General features: G+C 42.7%; 2 protein-coding genes and 1 long non-coding RNA gene across 11 annotated transcripts in view; 2 read left to right on the forward strand and 1 right to left on the reverse strand.

Annotated features, from left to right (window-relative positions):
• UCHL3 (ubiquitin C-terminal hydrolase L3) overlaps positions 1-13,518 on the forward strand; it is an 81,531-nt gene extending 68,013 nt beyond the window's left edge. For all 3 annotated transcript variants that reach the window (XM_074988960.1, XM_074988969.1, XM_074988978.1), the window contains 2 exons: positions 11,156-11,214; positions 12,287-13,518. In XM_074988960.1, coding sequence (XP_074845061.1) covers positions 11,156-11,214; positions 12,287-12,370 — 143 coding nt within the window. In that variant the 3' untranslated portion in view covers positions 12,371-13,518. The remainder of the gene's footprint in view (positions 1-11,155; positions 11,215-12,286) is intronic.
• On the reverse strand, positions 10-18,699 carry LOC142010591 (uncharacterized). Its single transcript, XR_012644842.1, has 4 exons — positions 18,533-18,699; positions 14,206-14,289; positions 7,815-7,933; positions 10-2,985 (listed from the first exon to the last, which is right to left on the reverse strand). It is a non-coding gene; the product is annotated as an uncharacterized LOC142010591 (long non-coding RNA).
• Positions 17,740-19,833, forward strand: part of LMO7 (LIM domain 7) — a 200,724-nt gene continuing 198,630 nt past the window's right edge. For 2 of the 7 annotated variants that reach the window (XM_074988891.1, XM_074988901.1), the window contains exon 1: positions 17,742-18,180. In XM_074988891.1, coding sequence (XP_074844992.1) covers positions 18,109-18,180 — 72 coding nt within the window. In that variant the 5' untranslated portion in view covers positions 17,742-18,108. Of the gene's footprint in view, positions 18,181-19,833 lie in introns of all 7 variants that reach the window. The other 5 variants (XM_074988933.1, XM_074988940.1, XM_074988916.1 and 2 more) reach the window with 4 other exon arrangements.

Here is a 19,833-nt window from a genome sequence, read left to right on the forward strand (position 1 = left end):
AAGAACACTTGGTATTATTATTAGTAATAGTATTTTACTCTTGAACCAGATTTGTGGTGATATTGTCAGATGTAATCAGTACTGTTACCATTAAAGTTGGTTAGTTTGACTTTTGTTTAAGATAGGTTCAAGTTATGTTGACTGTATTCTAATTGTTTCTTGTCTTTCTGCCAAACAAAAAAAATTCTTATTGGTCTTCCCACCCTGCCCCCCAAAGAAAAAGAGGTATGTGGAACAGAAAAATAATGGGCAGGATAAAAACTACCATTCCTGGAAACTAGTTTGACTCAGAATTATGGTCCTAATTAGGAAAACACTTCTGTTTCCAGATGTTTGGTTTTGAGGATGAAGTTTTGGTTTCTTTGAATATCAGTGATTTTGTTGTTGTTTTAGAGGTTTGGTTTTTTTGTGTTGAATAGTGCAAATTACAGAATACCAATATAGTAGAAATTAAAATGTGCTATGTGAAGAATAGCATACCAACCAATATCAACAATCTGCAACTCATTCATGGCAGGCTAATTAAAAAATCATTTATATAGCATAAGTTATATTTCCTTTGCATCTGAGTGGTAGCATCTGCATCTGAGTTATTTTTGACCATTTCCTTCTGTGCAGATTGTGCAGCACTAACTTCTGTTCCAATATTCTATAATGCTCCTAGTCTAAACCATGTTGCTGGGCAATGAGATTTTGCTGCAGACACTTCTGAAAACTAGTTGAAGCAATTGTAAATAGGTTATGATGAAAACTGGAAGTCATACAGCTCTCTTCCTGGCATAGTACTCCAATGTAGTATAGTGAGAATAAGCATGTCATATTTCATCTGACTACCTAACCTTTGCCTGATATTCCTGATGAAGCAATGCAAATGCCAAATGTAGTATAAAGGACATATTCTGAATCAATACGAAGGTGAACCTAAGAATCCTGTCAGCTGTACTTCATAAATGATGTACAGGTTGAACCTCTCTAATCTCTCATCTACCAACATCCATAAACTGTCATGATTTTAGTTAGCCACATGAGCACTTATCGTGGGTGTGGCCCAGTGTCCCATCATCCCATAAGGTTTGTTTCCAGCCAACAGTCCTGGCTCTCTGTGTTCTGTGCTGTTATTTAGCTGTAATTTAATGTGTTCTGAGAGCCAAGTAGGCAGTTAAAGTATTGGTAATGCTGCTAGACAATACTGACCTCCCATGGTCCAGCAAATTCTCCCATCTGTGATGGTGCTGGCTGACAGAGGTTCAACCTGTACGTTGTTCTCTATGAACTTTATGAGCTTACTTGAGATGCTAGTGACTTGGACTAAATAGTGGAGTAAAGGCTGTATGTTATAGCACAGATAGCTTTTGACTTTAAATTTCAAATGAGATGTTTGAAATAACCTCCCATTGTTTTAAGCTCTCCTCTCTGAAGTTTTGCGTCACTGTATCCATGTTGCTTTTATATTTTATTCTGTCAAATACATGAGCTTAAAAACAGTCCATAGCACCTGATCTGTTTTCCATTTTGTCCACTGAATATGAATATATGATTGAATTAAAATTTTTGTGTAAGATGATGATGAGGCAATTATACAATAGAATGCTAACACCACTTCCTTTACAAATACATAAATAATATCCTTACAATAACCCTTTTCTATATCTCCATGAAAAGTATAGGCATAATTTAGAGAAATAAGAAAATGGAAAAATACTACCATCTCTAACTCTTCTCTCGTTCACATCTAAAACCTGTAATCTTCATGATTCCTGTAAATCTATTCATATTGTTCTGGCTGAGTCATCAGCTTTGGCCACCATGATAAACATTGGGACCTTGGCGAGCAGAAAGCTGTGGAGTGCCACATGAACATAAATACTCACACACCTGTCATCAAACACATGCTTTTCATAAATAGTCAAATCCTTTTGTGCCAACATGTGTTTAAGAAGTCAATCAAAAATATAACTTGTGACATACAGATACATTCAGTTCTGTTTTCTGGTGTATGCTGAGGATTTTTATCTTAAAGTTGCTGTTTCAATCATTTCTGCTATGTGCAAGAGGTTAATCATTAACATAAACATAAAAATACTTTGATTATATTTCATAAGAACCTACTTACTTTTTCAGTTAATCATGGTTAGTAGGACTACCAAGTTAAAAAAAAAATGGCATCTTTCAAAAAAAATTTTGGGGGGAACTAGAAAGAAGTTGGCCAGGCAAGTTCAGTAAGCCACTGCTGCAGGTGAGGAAGAAAATTCATGCCTTACCATTTGTTTTGACATTCATGGCTTTTCATAAGGAGCTTGAGATATTTGTGTAGTAAGCAAGAAAATGAAATTTTGTTGAGAAATTCCACTTAATGGGTTCTGTTACACCTCACAATTGTAGGGTTAACTGTACTTCTGTCCCCTCCAGAGCTGCCTGCTCCATTTTCGTTCTCAGGTCTTCAGCTGTCACCTCCTGCAGTGTGTGAGCATCCTTTTTATTCTATCTCAGAATCAGAGGTCTAGGTTGCAGTGCCCAGCAATTCACTGTGCTTATCTCAACAGGCCTAACTTTTATCCAATGCCTGCAATTCTCTCTTTTAGGGACCCTGATAACATTTAGCAGTGGTTTCACAAAGCACAGTAATTTTACTTAGGATAGTCTAAAACAGTATATAGTCTGTATGCATGCTAAGCGTAGCAGCTGTCACCCATCTTTCACTTGGAGCCCCTAGCCCACGGTGCTTCCTGCAGCTCCCATTGGTCAGGAATGGTGAACCCCAGCTATGGGCAGCTGTACCTGCCAGGTAAATAACCAGTCTGGCTTACCAGTGGCTGACCTCCGTAAATCACAGACCGCAGTTTGCCCTCCACTGCCCTGCAGTTTTCAGTCCTTTAAACCCTTCCAGCAGTGTTTTGCCCTCTTGGTCGAAGTCTGTCAGTTCATGGATTTAAAGGGCACGATCCATAGTCTATGCAGACTGAAGGATGCCTCCTACTAGGATGACTTAACATGAAAACAAAAGAAAAAAAAACATATAATTGACCCACTCATAATCAGAATATACAATGGTACATGTACACAACTGTTTGTAGGTCTCAACATTTGTAGTCAGTACCACCCAGGGATTTTAGTCCCTGCAGGAAGCTCTGTAGCCATCACCCATGGAGCCAGAATACAATCTTTAGCTTAGAAAGATACACGCAAGATTTTATAGATACAAAACTCTTTGAAACTGTCCCACTTTGAAGGTTTTGTATGTCACATTACTCCCATGATTGGAAGTTCCTTTCAGTCCCTGGTAGGAAACCACATAAACTGAGATGCACACATTCCTGAATTAAAAAATAAATCAGAGGTTTCCCAGATCTGCACAACACAGTTTTAAATAAATGAAAACTTTTGTAGAGGTAAAATGACCGTTAGATCACTTCTTTGTGAACAGTGCCTACACTAAACAGTCACTGCTAATTTTACTGTATTTATGTAGCTTGTATATCATAGAAAATTAGGGTTAAAAGAGATCTTATGATGTCTTCTAGTCCAACTCTCTGCTCAAAGCAGGACTAATGCCACTGAATCATTCCAGACAGGGTTTTGTCAATCCTTGCCTTAAAAACCTCAAAAGATTGAGATTCTACCACCTCTCTGGGCAACCCATTCTGTGCTTCACCAACCTCCTGGTGAAACAGATTTCCTAATATCCAAACAAGACCTTCCCCACCGCAGCCTGAAATCACTGCGTCTTGTTCTGTCATCTGCCACCACTGACAATAGCCTCACTCCATCTTGTTTGGCACCCGTATTTCTAGAAGTTGAATGCTATCAAATTCCCCCCTTCTTTTCTTCTGAAGACTAAATAAGCTCAGTTCCCTCAGCCTCTCCTCATAAGGCATGTATGACAGCCATCTAATTGTTGTTTCCTCTGTAGGACTCTCCAGTTAGTTCACGTCTTTTTGGTAGCGGGAGGCCCAAAGCTGGATGCAATATCCATTTGTGGTCTCAACAGTGCCAAACGGGGAAACAATCACTTCCTCTGATTTGCTGGCAATGCTCCTACAATGTAGTGTTGTCCTTCTTGACAATAAGGGCAAACTATTGACTCATATCCAGCTTCTCATCTTCTGTATCCCCAGGTCCTTTTTTGCACAATTGCTGCTTAGCCAGTTGATCTCTGGCCTGTACAAGTGCATGAGATTCTTCTGTCTGCACTTGTCTTGCTTAATGTTATCAGATTTCTTTTGGCCCAATCCTCCAATTTATCCAATTTGACCTTATCCATACTCTCCAGCATATCTGTTTCTTCCCCAGCTTAGTGTCACCTACAGACTTAGTGAAGGTGCAAGCCAACCCATCATCCAGATCATTAATGAAAACATTGAACAAAACTGGGCTCGGGACCAACCCCTGAGGTACTCCTCTTGATAATGCCTGTCAACTAGGCATTGAACTGTTGATAGCTACTTGTTGGGCCTGACAATCTAGTAAGCTTTCTGTCTATCTTTTTAGTCCGTTCATCAAAGCCATACCTCTATAATTGGCCAGCAAGAATACCATGGAGACAGTATCAAAGGCTTTGCTGAAGTCACGGTATATCGCACACACTCACCACTTTCTCCATATCCACAGATACAGTTACATGATCATAGAAGGCAATCATGTTGATCACTTCTGACTTGCCCTTAGTGAATCCATACTGACTGCTCGTGATCTCCTTCCTTTTCTCTGAGTGTTCAAAATTAATTTTTTTTGAGGACCTGCTCCATAATTCTTTAGGGACTGAGGTGCGGCTGGCCTCTATATAGTTTTCTGGCTCCTCCTCCTTCTCCTTTTTGAAGATAGGCACTACATTTTGCCTTTTTTTCCAGTTACCAAGAGTTTTCAAAGATAGTGGCTGCTGTCTTTGCATTTACATTAACCAAATGTCAGCACCTTCAAATACATTAGAACTCATCTCATGGACACATACATGGCCAGCTTTTCTAAATGGTCCTTAATCTGTTCTTTCAGTACTGAGGGCTGCTCACTTTTCCCCAGACTGTGCTGCCAGTGCTGATTGAGAGCTGACTATAGGAGCTAGCTGACTGGGAGCTGACTTTGTGAAGACAGAAGCAAAAAAGCATTGAATATTTCAGCTTTTTCCATATCCTCTGTCATTAGGTTCCTTCCCCATTCGATAAGCGTCTCACACTTTGTCTGACATTCTTGTTGCTAACCTGTAGAAACCCTTATTGTTATCCTTCACTTCCCTTGCTAGCTGCATCTCCAGTTGGGCTTTGGCCTTCCTGATTACACCCCTGCATGTTCAGGCACTGTTTTTATATGCCTCCCTAGTCACCTGTCCAAGTTTCTACTTCTGGTAAGCTTCCTTTTTGTGTTTAAGCTCACCAAAGATTTCTAGTTCAAGCCAAGCTAGTTGCCTTCCATATTTGCCATTCTTTCTGAACAGTGGGATTGCTTGTTCCTGAATCCTCAAAAAGGCTTCTTTAAAATACTGCCAGTTCTCCTGGACTCCGTAGCCTCGTGGGGATACTGCCTAATCAGCTCAGTGAGGGAGTTGCTGCTCTTTATTGAGTGCAATACTTCAGTTACGTATTACTTGACCTTCATCTCCTTCACAATTTGTGGGCTTGGAGCTCCATTTTTAATGCGCATCCCAGAAACCCAAGTTTCACTTGGCACATTATAAGCTTGTATTCTCCTTTGAATGACTGTGCACATACACATTCCACTTCAAGTTTATGTGCACCTCGTGCAGACTTTTGCCAGCCCTACCATTAGGTGGCGTATGTGCCCCTGCTTGCCTCTTGCACTGAGCTGAGGGGAAAAAAGCAATATGTCCATTGCTTCCCTCTCAGTTCCTTCTCATTGCCCCTGGTGAGAATTGGAGTTCCTCCTTGTTTTTTTATTTGGTTCACCAGCTTTAAATCTGAAGTGTACATAGTTCTTTATAGGTATCCTTAGAATAGCTAGTATGGTCAGGAGTAGTTTTAGGTAGTCTGTGGCTTTGCTGTTGGAGGTGGGGGCGGGAATCACCAAGCAGTGTGCTGCATGCAGGGCCATTAACCCTGTTGTGGATAAGCACAGAAGCCGATAAATTCTTGGAGAGGAACACATGAGGGATAGGCGCTCTATTTGTATCTTCCCTTTTTATAGTCTTCTGTTATGACTAAGAAACAGGAATTTCTGCCTCAAATTTCACCTCATGAAGGACACTGACCCTCCTCAGAATCAGGCCCCCATCACAAGATGATGGACTTTAAAACCATGGGAAATGTTCCTCCAACAGCTTCAACTTTGTAATATAAATCTGGATAGAAGCATTGTTTTTTATTCTTCCCAAGAACCTCTTTAAAGAAATCCAAGCATTGTGACTTGGACAGTCAATGTCCTGATCTTCGTTGTACAAGAAGGCTTCCAGTAAGTCCTGTAGTGCTGAGTTGAGGCCTTTGAATAAGCACAGATGCACACTGGTTCCATATGAGGTGGCCCTATCAACTTTGTCTCCTCTGGGCTGTTGAGACTGGTGCCTTCATCTTTGCTGGGTCCTTCTTGGGCTCCACTGGAAGAGCACCTGGCTGTCTTGGTGCTTAAAACCCCACAAGCCTACCCTTTCCATGAGGATGTCCTTTGTGTTTGTTACATGACTTCCTGTTGCTATACCTGGATTTGGTGTCTTTGGCACTGTTGATGTATTCTCTACAGTGCCTTATGCCAAATGCTGGCACTAATTATGATTCAAACCACCTCCTTGTTGGGTTTTTCTGACCACTAGTGTCCCTGATATCAAACCTCAAGTGTGAATGCTCCTCCCTTTCCAGATGAGTTCTATATCTCTTCATTGGACTCTGACCTCAAGGAGTCTGTATTCCCATCAAAGTCCTTTTAATTCATTTCATAGACCTCATCCAAAGGACATGAGGCAGAAAGAACATAACTGGTATTCTTATAAAGAAGCTCCACTATTGTATACTCCATGATCTTTCAGATTTTTGCCTACTCCGATGGAGTCTAGACTTCCATCAGAGTTACTGTCCAAGAAGATATTCAGTGTCCATACAGGAAACCTCTAGATAGGATCCTTTTGCCATCCCTCTGTCAGCTGTGTTGGATCCTATTGAGGGAAGGGAATTAATGGAGAAATCTCTAGCTGTGCCGCAATCATCATAATTTCATACTCTTTCATGGAAAAAGCCATCATTCTGGAGCTGATATCCCCTTTTCCAGAGGACTTTGGTCTTTGAGTCTTTCCCATTAAGGAAGCCCAGCTAGAGCTGATGAAAACCATCTGACAAACCCCCCTTTCTATATACCTATGACCAAGCAATTATTGACTGACCAACATTCTCTGAACAGGCGGACTTGTATATCTTCAAGGTGTCAGTCAAGGTCTGCAGGATCATTTGCCATTCCAGTGTACAGAGAAGTTCCCTTTCTGTCCCCATAACTGACTCTGGCCACCAGACCTAGGGAGCCCATCTTAGTCACTTTGAGCATAAGCTCTCTGTTACACCAAAGAGATTTTACTTCACATAAATATGTGGACTTTGGAGCTCGTTATCAGGCCTAGAAGATGTTTATGTCCACCCTCAAGAGCCAGATCATACAAGTTTTACAGACAATAAAGCTGCCATGTTTTGTCTGAACAGGCTGGGAGATTCAAGGTTATCTCAACTGTGCCAGGATGCCATCTACTTATGGACTTCATGCATCAGAAATGTCTACCTGAAGTTATTCCACCTTCCAGGAATGAAAAACACAATTGCAGATTCCTTTACCAGCGTTTTCATAGACCAGTACAAGTAGTTAATCAAAGAAGACATTTTCCTCCAGACCTTCATCCACAACAGGCTGCAGCCCATATTCCATCACAAATGTCATCCTTCTGCTCTGTTCAAGTCATCTCCTATAGTCATTCCCTCTGATTCTTCTCATTCCAAAGGAGCAGAGGAAACTGAAAAGAGACAAAACTGTGTTAATCCTGCTGGAGCCAGTCTGTATGAGGGAGTACTGATTCATGCATCTATATCAGTTTTCAATCCTACCACTGATAACTGTGCCCCTGTCTCTGAACCAGGGAAATCTCTGCATCCCAATATTTCTCTCCGTAACATGGATGAACGCTGGTTGAGTGCTCCCAAGTAATTGTGCTATCAAGAACTTCTGGTCATCTAGGTGAGTATCAGGAAAAAATCCATTAGAGCCACATACATATGGAAGTGAAGAATATTTGCTCTTGGGTACAGTTTCAACATTTACTGATCTGTCACAGAGAGATCTGACATGTATTGGACTATTTGTTACACTTAATCTTTTGGTCTGTGGCCTATCAGTTAGTTCTGTGATAGTCCATTTGGCAGCAATATGTGCTCTGCATCCACCAATGGACAGGCTTTCCATCTTCTCTCACCCTCTGATTTTAAAGTCTTTTTAAAAAGTTTGGTCAAATTCTACCCATGTCTCTTATCCAGGACCTTTTAGGGAATCTTCATGTAATCTTCTCTAAACTGTGTGGGTTTTTCTTTTGAACCTTGACGATGTGCCGACCTACTCCGGGTCCCGTGGGTGCGCGTGGGGTGTGATACAGCGGGGGGAGTCGGGTGGCCCAGGACCAACCACCCCACCTTTATAGCAGCCTGATATAGTGTAGCAGCAATATGTGATTCAGTGTATTCACTTTAAAACCTAGGTTTCCACAGTATTATGAGTACCAGAAACAATAACACTCCGATTGTGAACACCACAATGCCCTGTGGCTGTTCTAAGTCCCAATAATTCTCTATACAGACCCAGCTAGACCAGCTAGTGGTATTTACCAATAGTGATTTATTCATTTATTTGTAACTACAATTACTTAACACTTGTTATATATATATATATATATATATATATATATAGATAGATAGATAGATAGATAGTTATTTATTTGGCATAAGCTAAATACTAGGTTACATATAACTATATATAATTACATGTGACTTACCAATAACATCCAATGCTCCCACATCTTACCAATAACTACGTTACAGCGGCCCTTCAAGTCAGAGATACGGCTTGGTTGGGACCTTTCGTGGTGGTGACGTCCGGGTGATCAGGCCGGGGTCTGCTGTCTGGACTGGAAGTTGCTAGCCTCCGCCTTGTGTCCAGGAGCCCACACCCTTATTCCTGTTAAATCACCTTTTATACTGTTTCTTACTTGGGGGTTCGATACCTGGCCAATTAAAGCGTTTGTTACCTAATTTGGGCTTTCTATCCTCCCGGCCTGTTAGAACATGTTACAAGATTTCCTCTGTCCTTGGTCTTTTTCTGAACCTCCCCTGAGACCCTCTGATGTTGTACAACCAAGATGTTCTCTTTGGGGGGCTTCCAGCTACTAGCCCCAGCTGTTCTCTTTGGGGGCTTACTATCTGCTTGTCAGGATGTTCTCTTTGGGGACTCTCCAACTACTTGTCAACTTTCTGATTTTTTTCTCCTGGCCTGACTTCAGACCTTCCCGCCGCTGTATGATAGCATTCCAAGATGGAGTGTACGGTCATTCTGCCTTGCGAGTGAGGCCCGGCCACCAGGTGCTCGTGCTCCCACAAACCTAAGCTGACAGCCCCACTTTCCTAGTGTTTATGAATACACCATTCCTAATGGGCAAACATCTCTGTAAAGGAGAGTTTTGGAACTTTTTTAGCTGACCTTCCTTTCTCAATTTTTCAATAAGGTAAAGTTTCTCTTAAGCCACACTTCATTTTGTCAAAAGTAGTTTTAGCTTGCAAGGTGAGTCAAATCTTTCCTCTTGTGTTATTTCTGAAATCTCGCTTTTCCAAAGCTGAAGAGCAGCTCTACACCTTAGGTGTTCACAGAGCTCCAGTGTTGTATCTGGATTCCATAAGTGCATCAGAGCTTATCTCCCAGACTTTTTGTAGCAGACATAGGGACCAAACAGTAGTGTCGCAGCTCAACAAATTTCTCATTGGGTTTTTGACTGCTTTAAGCTGTGCTACAGCTTTCCTAAGATATTCTCTTCCTGGGACAATAGCATGCTGTACTAAATCTATTTCATCAGCTTTTCTGAGCAGTATCCATGTAAATCTGCAAATTGGCAACAAGACAGTCTGTTTGTACTTTTTTTCCAGACTGCCATTACTCAAGCCTGTGGCAAGTTGGTGATACGGTCTCAGTTTCGGGTGATTCAAAGTCCTGCCCCACTAAGGAAACTGATGAGTTATCTGAAATGGAATGTATAAGTGTGCAATCAGATGACGGAGAATAAGCTTACTTACCTGTATTGTAATTCTTGTTCTTCGAGCTGTATTGTAACACATACATTTTATGATCCTTTCACTTCCCTGCTACTTCAGACATACACAGATGTGAGAAGGAATGGAGAGGCACACTGTGAACATGCCCCTTTTATGTCCTTAACTAAGCGCATGTGTGGAGATTGGGCACATTTTAGTGCTATTATGAGCAAAAGTCTCTGACTTGAGTACGTTGTGTGCACATGCATCTGACATGGAGTCCATATGTGTACAATACATATTAAAGAACAGTTTTTCTGTACAAATAAATGAGTGGTTTTTTGCTAACTGCACTTAAGTTATATTTTTTTTCAGTGACTTACTTGGAAAACCCAAAGAAGTTAAAGATATTGCTAGTAACAAGATAATCAGAACCCAGGGTTTCCTCTTGGCCTGAATCATATTGTGTATTAAACCTATGTTCAGCTGAAAAGTGTTTCATTATTTACTGTCACTAATTGTTTGCAATACTGTATTGCTATTGAAGTACCCTGTACAGGGGAAACTGTTGAATAGTTGATTACAATTAATATGCTAAGTTTGTGGAAAAACTGATCTGATCTGGGTGGCATGTTCTCATAGAAGGGAAAAGAAAGAGAACTGTTAGTCTATATACTATGAAAACAAAAAGGCAGTCCAGTAGCACTTTAAAGACTAACTAAATAATTTATTAGGTGGTGAGCTTTCATGGAGAAGGGGCCTGTCCCACGAAAGCTCACCACCTAATAAATTATTTTGTTAGTCTTCAGAGTGCTACTGGGCTGCCTTTTTGTTTTCATAGAAGGGAATTATTTAATTCATTGGGTTTATTTTCTTGTCTTAGAAAATGACAGCTTTTTCAGTTTTTGTTTTATACTTATTTTGTACAATTGCTTGTATTCCTACAGATGGGCGTAAGCCTTTTCCAATAAACCATGGGCAAACTAGTGATGAGACTTTTTTAGAGGTAGGAATTGAAAAATCCTTTAGGCTTTGTGCAGTTTGAACTTTATGTACTTCCTGAGTATGTAGTTGGGTGAAGGGAAGAATAAAAAGAAATGGCCTTTAATTAGATCTCAAGCAGGAGTATTTCAGAATACCTGTGCCATTATATCTGTTTAACGGAACATGTTAATAAGGCAGACAAGAGTGTATATTCTCCTTTTTTTTCTTCACATGAATCATGTTTTTAATAAAAATAACGAGCACTATGTGGTGTACGCTTAGTCTATATAAGATGCAGGAGTTATTTATAGTCTTCCACTTATCCAATATGCACAGCTGGTGACATTGCTTAAGAATCCAGTTACATCTTCAGGTGAAGGAGAAAAGTTTCTGAATTCAGCAGTACAGGTTTCACCTCTCAGATCTGGTACTCTGTTGTCCAGCAACATCCATGGTCCTGCCAGATGTTCCAAGATGAGAGAGTACTTGGCTAGTGCTGGAGCTCCAGTGGGGCTGGGAGTGGATCCCCCTGCCTGCCCTGCAGCAGCATGGGGGCAGGAGATGGCTGGAGCCCCTGGGAGCCTACACTGGGGCCCAAATCTCAGGGGAGGGGAGCTGGAACCTAGAGCAGTCTTGGAGTGCAGGCTGTCGGGGGCAGAAGCCCTGGGTCTCCCCTCGTCTGGCAAACTCTCTTGTTTGGAACCTGTCAGGTCACAAGCATGCCAGATAAGGGAGTTGCAACCTGTGCTAGGAAAGGCAAACTTGCAGAAAGAATTATCTGCTTCATCTTTTCAAATGTGTAATGTTCCAGACTGTTGGTCAATAATTCATAATTCTTCACATTCACACATTTGCTTACATTGGGCACAACTAGTAATATTTAGCAGCATCACTTCAGATCAAAAGATTATTTCAGATCAGTTTAACACACTTATAAAGTTAGTGCAGAAAGTGAAAGAAAGCTGATGGACATAACTGCTATAAATTGTATTTACAATACCATATTTAATTCATGTGCCAATTACTTTTGTTTTTAGTAACTGTATTTTTGTAGTAAATAGTGATTGTGTGTTCTTGTATTTTTTTTTTAATAGGATGCAGTACAAGTTTGCAAGAAGTTCATGGAACGTGACCCAGAAGAATTAAGATTTAATGCAATTGCTTTGTCTGCAGCTTAATTATCCCATTTGGAACAACTGCACCACTAATGTGTTGATGAAATAAAACTATTACCGTATATTATGTAGGACTTTTGATACTTTCACCAACACGTTAATGAATGTCAGCACACATGGATTAAATCTTGAATTTGTCTTTACTGCATCTTGTTGCTTGTTCTGAAAGTAATTGTTTTGAAACAAAGTCTTACATTGACATATACGTATACAAAAGAACTTTAATGCACTTGACTTTCATCTTTCCTTTTACGTTTTTCTGAATTATACCCTGAGGAAATAACTGGAGGACCAGAATTGAACACATGCATTCAGATACAATTTGCTTCCTGAAGTGTATGTTGATGTACAATTGAAATGCAAAATACTGGGCTCTTAGTTTTTCAAACTGGTTTTATGATAAATCAGTATCAAAATAAAGTAACAGTATACTTAAAGAATTTATTCAGATCACCTCAAAATAGTTTATTTTTTTTATGTAAAGGCAAACTGATTGAAGAGAATTATTCCCATGAAATTACTATCAACAAATAGCCAAAGCTCTTTTTCTGTGGTCCAGGCAGCTGATGTTTAACTTATAATTAAATGTAATATTTTTAATTTTGGGCACAGCTTCCTCGGCACTAGCAGATGGGTAGCACAGAGTACAAGAGAGATGGTTTTCCTTCACTTGTTGCTACAATGGTCACTTGCAGCCAGGAGAAGCAATTGCAAGGAATGTCCTGTCCATGGCCTCTTGCGTGAGATTGGAGGGTGCTCATTTGCTTTATGGAACTGGTGTAGGAGTAGAAGCAGTATGGTCAGCACAGAGGGGAATGGAGCTTGATCAGTGTGGATGTGAATTTGGAATTTAGCTGCTAAGTTCCCACAAGTCTATTGAAAATATGCAAACTGGGGGGGTTTGTTTGTTCAAAGGCTTGTAACATGGCCAGATTTTTGGTGAATTTTCACAGGGATGGCAAAAGCCACATTTGACAATAGGATGACTGCCTTCACCAGCTTTCAACTCCCTGTTACAAAGCATGAAGGTGTAACTAGCCCTTCTCAACAAAACAATTTAATATTGTCAAGATACATTTTCCATAACCACATTCTTGAAAATGTCTGAGTCATTTAAGCTGAAACTTTAAAAAAAAAAATCTTCATGTAGCAGACAGAAGACATGGAAACATTTCAGTTCAAATTTTAATACTTGGTAAAGTTATGAAAACAGTGGTCTTTTAGGTAAAGTTTCAAGTAACCTTAACTGTAGATGTTACTTTGTTACTACTTGTGCATCCCTTGTATTCTTTAATAGCCAAGGACCATACTTAAAGAATCCTACATAGATTTGACTGTCAGACTGTGAGAGGGTTTGTAGATGATAATGTAGATTTGCACTTAAAAAATGGGTGTAGTAGCCGTAAATCAAAAGTACCCTTTTAAAAACATCTTGAAACCTCTCTTGATTGCAAATTGTAGTGTACTAAATATGTGGTACAGCTATCTGTGGAAGAAGGTAATTTAAGCAAAGGCTATGTCATCACTTGGGGACATACTAAAAGAGAAGAAAACATTTTAATGTTAATTTGCTTCCCAGATTCTATAGCCAGAAGGGATCGCTATGATCAACTAGTTTAACCCCCTGCAAAACACAGGTCATAGAACTTCCCTGAATAAATTATGTTTGAAAAGGGGGAAGAAAAAAAACTGGGGAATGAGACCCAAGACTTGATCTTTTTTTTTTTAAAAAAGGGGATTTAAGATAATGAGTCTTACTACCATTATCCAAGCCCACCAAAATTTTAGCAGTGGTGACAGCCTATCTAAGAAAACATGGTGGTGGTGTTTTTCCTTACTTGGACGACTATCTCAAAGCACCCGCTGGCCATGATTCCATCCAAGGCACATCTCTCACCATCAGATGCTTCCATGCCATTAGCCTATAAATAAACAAGAAAAAATCAAGTCTCATTCCAACACAAATGATACAGTTCATAGGAGCAGAGTTAAAAGCAGCTACAGTCATTGCCTCTCTACACTCTGACAGATTCCACCACATCAGAGATCTAGTCAACAACAAAATACAGTCCAGTACACAAATAGCCAACAACTGCCTTCAATTACTAGGACATATGGCTGCCTGCAATCTGGTTGTCTAGAATGCAAGACTTTTCATACACTGCCACCAGGAATGGCTCAGTACAATTTACAAACCACATACATACCACTTACAAAAATCCCTTCTGGTTTCCCATGCACTGGAACAATCCTTTCAGTGGTGGAAAAGTATCATAAATCTTTATTCAGGAGTTCTGTTTGTAACTCCAGAGTTGACAGGAACTATTACCACAGATGCTTTCTTGACTGGATGGGGCACACACCTGTCACAGCATACCACTCGGGGTTGTGGTCAAACACAGAAAGAATGTTGCACATAAATATGCTAGAGCTCTCAGCAGTTCAATACATTTGCAGCTGATTCTTACCCCTCATTTCAAATAAACGCATAACTTGAATGCATTATATAAACGGGCAAGGAGTTACAACACCCAGCCTGCACATGCCTCAAAACATGGTTCTTCAATGTTCTCACCTCGAGAGGTAGAATGTGTGGAGGACATCCAAGAGGTATTACTTCACAGCAGATCCCAGACCACTTGTAAGACATATGCCAATATGGAATAGATATTCCCATTGGTGCTCAGAAAAACAGCCCCCCACCCCAGATACACACACCGATGCACCCCTCCCAACCATTATAGACTATCTCCTCCATCTAAAACAATCAGACCTTTCTATGAGTTCCATTAGAGTACACCTTATAGCCATACACTATTTCATACCGGCTTAAACACATCCTTATTTGCACACCCAATGACTAAGAGTTTTTTAAAAGCCCTCCAAGTGCTCTATCCTGAGGACAGACCACCCTCAAAATCCTGGGATCTCCACCTAGTGCTGATTGCCCTTACCTGCCAGCCCTTTGAACTAATGGCTACCTGTTCCCTTCTACATCTTTCTATGAAGGCTGCTTGTTGCCATTACATCTGCTTGACAGATTGGTGAAATCACTGCACTTAGGGCTGGACCACCCTATACTCCCCCCCTCCCCCAGGATAAAGTCATGTTATGAACACATCCAAAGTTTCTACTAAAGATACGATCCTACTTCAAACCATCCATCTTATATTTTTCCTGCAGTCACACGTAAACTCCTTCAAGGCAACTATGAACACTCCTAGCTATCTGAAGAACATTTTCCTTTTGCCCCCAAAGAACTAAACCATTCAGATCCTCACTTCAGCTGTTCCTATCCATAGTAGACGATAAGAAAGGTAGAGCCATCAGCAACTTTCACACTGGATTTCAGACTGTATTCAATTCTGCAATATCTCTAATGACACTGATCCCCTTGCCAACATTATAGAGCACATTCCACCAGAGCTGCAGTTGCTTCCATGGTTATCTTATGCAAAGTCTCAATATCAGACGGTTGTAGAGCTGCCACATAATTTGTTGACCACACTTGTGCTTGATGCTATGCCCTTACACAAGGCCTACTCTCTGACCTCAAATTAGCTAAAGCTGTTCTGGCAACAGTTTTTGTTCCAGGTCTGAAGTCCCAGCGTCCTTAAATACACATACTGCTTTTTTCTTTTTGATAGAAAAACTGTACATTAAACCTTCAGTTTTATGGACCTCGATTTAGCAGACTTTGGGAACAATGGACCCAGTTGTTCCTGAAATCTGCTGACCCAGGACAGTAAAATCTGAAATACCTCCCCGCTGTGGACTCAGGCTGCATCATCTCTGCAGCAGTGAAGGAGCTGTCGCCTCTTCCCCCAGAGCTGCCATGTGCTCCTTCCACTAGGAGTGGTGCATGTATGTGGGCACACAGCACTCACATACATGCCCCTCCCCTGGTGGGAGGAGCACATGGTGGCTCCAGGGGTTCTGGCAGCTCTTCCTGATGTCTGCAGCAGGGCCCTCAGCTGTTGCAGGACCCTTGCTGCTCAGCAGTAGCAGAGTCCCAACAATAGCGGGGCCCCCAGCGGCAACAGTGGGCTCTGGCAGCTCCTCCTGTGGCATTGACTAGTGGGCATTTTTGAGGAGAGCTGGGGGGCCTGGTGGGGTGGGTTGCAGTAAGCCCTCTGATTTAATGGATATCCAGATTTAACAGACACCCTTCCCCCCATTATTCTGTTAAATTGAGGGTTTACTGTATTAAGTAGTGTAACAGAAAATTAAGCGCAAATATTATCACAAGGCAAGTGCCAGGCACTACAAACCACAGCAGAGGTGCAGAAATAAGGGTGACAATACATTATATACCATGTTACCTTACTTATGACCTGCTGGAGGTAGTACCTTAAGAAATGGAGACATGGTCTGCTCAGCAATCACTGCTCTCTGACTGCCTGGAGCCAGTGCTTAATTTATGGAGGGGCAGAGCCCTGGCATTTCTTTTCAGTACAAATGAAACACTGGGGGGAGGACCCAGCAGTGGCTGTAGGAGGAAAGGGAGGCCAGAGGCACTGAGTATGGTGCAAGGTACAGGATTGCTAAAATGCAAATTAGCCCAGGACGCCATTTTCCCTAAGGTTGACCCTGTGTCCATCCTAGCTCAGGGAGACAGAAGAGTCATTGTGATTTCAGGAGAGCTAAAAGAGAAACTCTATGTTTGGAACGAGGATGACGGTCACACAACAGTGGAGGCTTGGCTCTAATAACTTTACTTGTGCCTTTGGACACCATGGAAGGGATGATTGACATAGAGACAATACAGAAGGACACCCTCTTCCCTTTTGATTGCCACCAGAGTCCTTACTGGCTCAGCTTGTCTGTTTTAATCATTGCACTATGCCCCCTCATATCCACCCTGGCCCCCACTGGTGTTAAGTGACATGGGCTCTCCTCTGCACTAGGGAGAGGTGGGGGAGGTTGCCTTTGGGCTGTTAGGAGAATGGAGAAGGGTTTCACAGGAGCTTGCAAACGGCACCATTTCATGCAATGAAGTAAGGGGAGTTTGGAGTCTTGTCCAACCCTGCCTGGAGCTGGGGCTGGTCGATTTTTCAGCTCGGCCAAGGAGGCAGGGCACACCCTGGCTGTACGACAGATGCCCGGGCTCGGGGAAGCCGATGTTCCTTTGGAGGAGGGTAGGAGAAAGAGGCCCCCTGAGCCGATTACAGACTGCGGGGCACTCGGGGGTGAAGGGGAGAGGGCGGCAGAGCGGGAGCCTCCCTCCCCCGGCGGCGCGGCAAGGGGGCGCTGCAGCGTATGGCAGGCGCCGCCCCCAGGCGAGGCCGGCGCGTCCTTCTACCTGTCGCCAGGTGGGGCCGGGCTGGGCTGCTGGGGGCCCCGGCAGGTGAGGTCACCCCCGCTGCCAGGCTGGTGGTGAGCAGCGGGAGGCGGGGTTGTCCTAGCCTGGCTCTGCCGGACCCTCCCACGGCGGGGCGCGGAGCTGGAGCCCTCTGCAGGCCAGGCGGGCATTGGGGGCGCTGCATCCGGGCCGGGCCGGGGGAGCACTTCACCCCCGTCTCCCGCCCTCCTCCCAGTCGCTCTCGCTTGGCTGCCTCGGGGTGTCTCGCGGCTTCCTCACATGCTTGTGGTTTTCGGAGCCTCCCCGAAGTGCGGGGCAGGGCGGGGGAGGAGCTGACGGGAGCGTTCAAAAGCCCCAGCAGCGCCCGAGGCCGCCTGCAGCAGCCGGAGCGGCACCGCTGCTGGGGCTGATCGTTTCCCCCTCCCGCTTTCTCCTAGCCATGGAGGGGCGCGAAGACGCCGAGGGCAGCTCCCATGTTGTGGCTTGCGCCGAAGCTCAGCGGTGGCTGGAGGTGAGCGAGTGGCCTGGGCTTATTGTCTTGCTGGCGGGCTAAACGCGCTCCCGGGCGTAGGTGCGGGGCCGAGGCGGGGGCTACAGCCCCCAGCACTGCCCGTGCTGCCCAGGACGTGCAGGGCTTGCGGATCTGTTCAGCGGTTCTCACCTCTCCGCTATAAGCGTTGGTCCAGCGCCTGGGGACCCCCTTGGCCGATAAGGAGACGCCCAGTGCTGATGCTGGGAAACTAGTGTTTGGCTCCCTCTGTACGCGAGGGAAGAAGGGGACCAGCTCCCGGGGGTGGCTGAAGCTATTCCTGCCTCTCTCTCTCCTCCCCCCCCCCCTTCCCCCCGGCCTCTTCTTCACCCACCTTGGGTTGGTTTTCCACTCGTGCTGGCTGGGGCGTCTCAGAGGAGACAATGGGGTCCGCGGTCTTCCCCCTTAGCGGGGAATCTGATGAGCTGGAAGCGTGGGCTGCATCTGTGGGTAGCGCGGGGCTTGTCTGCCACACTCAGCTTGTGAGGGCTGAGATTTCAAAGCAAGTAACCAGAGGGATGCTCCGCTCGGCACCGAAGACGTTGCTCTTGGGGGCGGGGGGAGTTTTAGTGTGGACTTGGAAAAGCTTGGCCTGGTTACAAACTTCCTTGCTTAACCAATGGCTGCAGTTAATTACATGTAGAAGAGTTAGGACAAGCTGCTAACCATCTGAACATTTTCTAAACAAAAATAAGTTCTTCCATTAATGTAAATTTCTTTCCTTTTTTCTTAAGTTCTTTTCTTGGGACAACTTGACTTAATCACTCATAGTTTGCTGGAAATTTGGATAACTTGGTGTTAAAAATAACAAGCAGCGCTGTGAACCTTCAAAACTAACATGTTTAATAGGTTGTGAGGTTTCACAGGCAAAACCCACTCCCTCAGAAAATGTGTTATAGTTTGTGTGAGTTTTAAACTCTGCTTCTTGATAATGGACGTTGTTCCTGTATAGACTCATGCTAGAATTTCACCTGTGGTCACTGTACAGATCACTGTGTGAAGGGAGGCGTGTGTGTGGAGTGACTTAAAGAGTGCATATTGCTAAAGTGTATTGCAACCAGTAAATGTAGTTTACTGATACAGTTGAATAGTATGAGTTCATTGCAAGTAACTGTTTAAGACTAATACACTCTTTCTAGTGCATTTCTGTAAATTTCAGAGAGACTAATATTCTGCATCTGTTTATGCAGAAGGCTAATTTTTTAAAAGTGTGTATAGCAACTTCATTGTTTTGACTGCAGGCTTGTTGATTTTTAAAAAATAAATTGTCAAGGAAATGCATTTAATTTTCCTTTTGCTTACTTGTCAACTGCTGGGTTCTCTCTTACCTGTTTGCAAATTGATGACATCCTGAGTGCCTAAAAACTGTGCAGGCGTTGCAGAGGATTATGAGCTAAGGATGTAATCATTTCATGAGAGGGATTTTTAATTAATGTGTACTTCATGCCAGTTTAGGGATTTACAGTAATTCTTAAAACACTTCTGCTTTGAGTGGTTATTTTTAAGTTGGTGCATATTACAGTAGATGACTAACTCCAAATAAAAACCTATTTGAAAACCAAACTTTTAAAAATTTACTTTTTTTTTTATTTAATATTGTCTGGTAATTACAATAAAAAATCCTCCCTTCTACCA

This window comes from Carettochelys insculpta, chromosome 1, assembly GCF_033958435.1.
Source record: "Carettochelys insculpta isolate YL-2023 chromosome 1, ASM3395843v1, whole genome shotgun sequence".
NCBI lineage: Eukaryota > Metazoa > Chordata > Testudines > Carettochelyidae > Carettochelys > Carettochelys insculpta.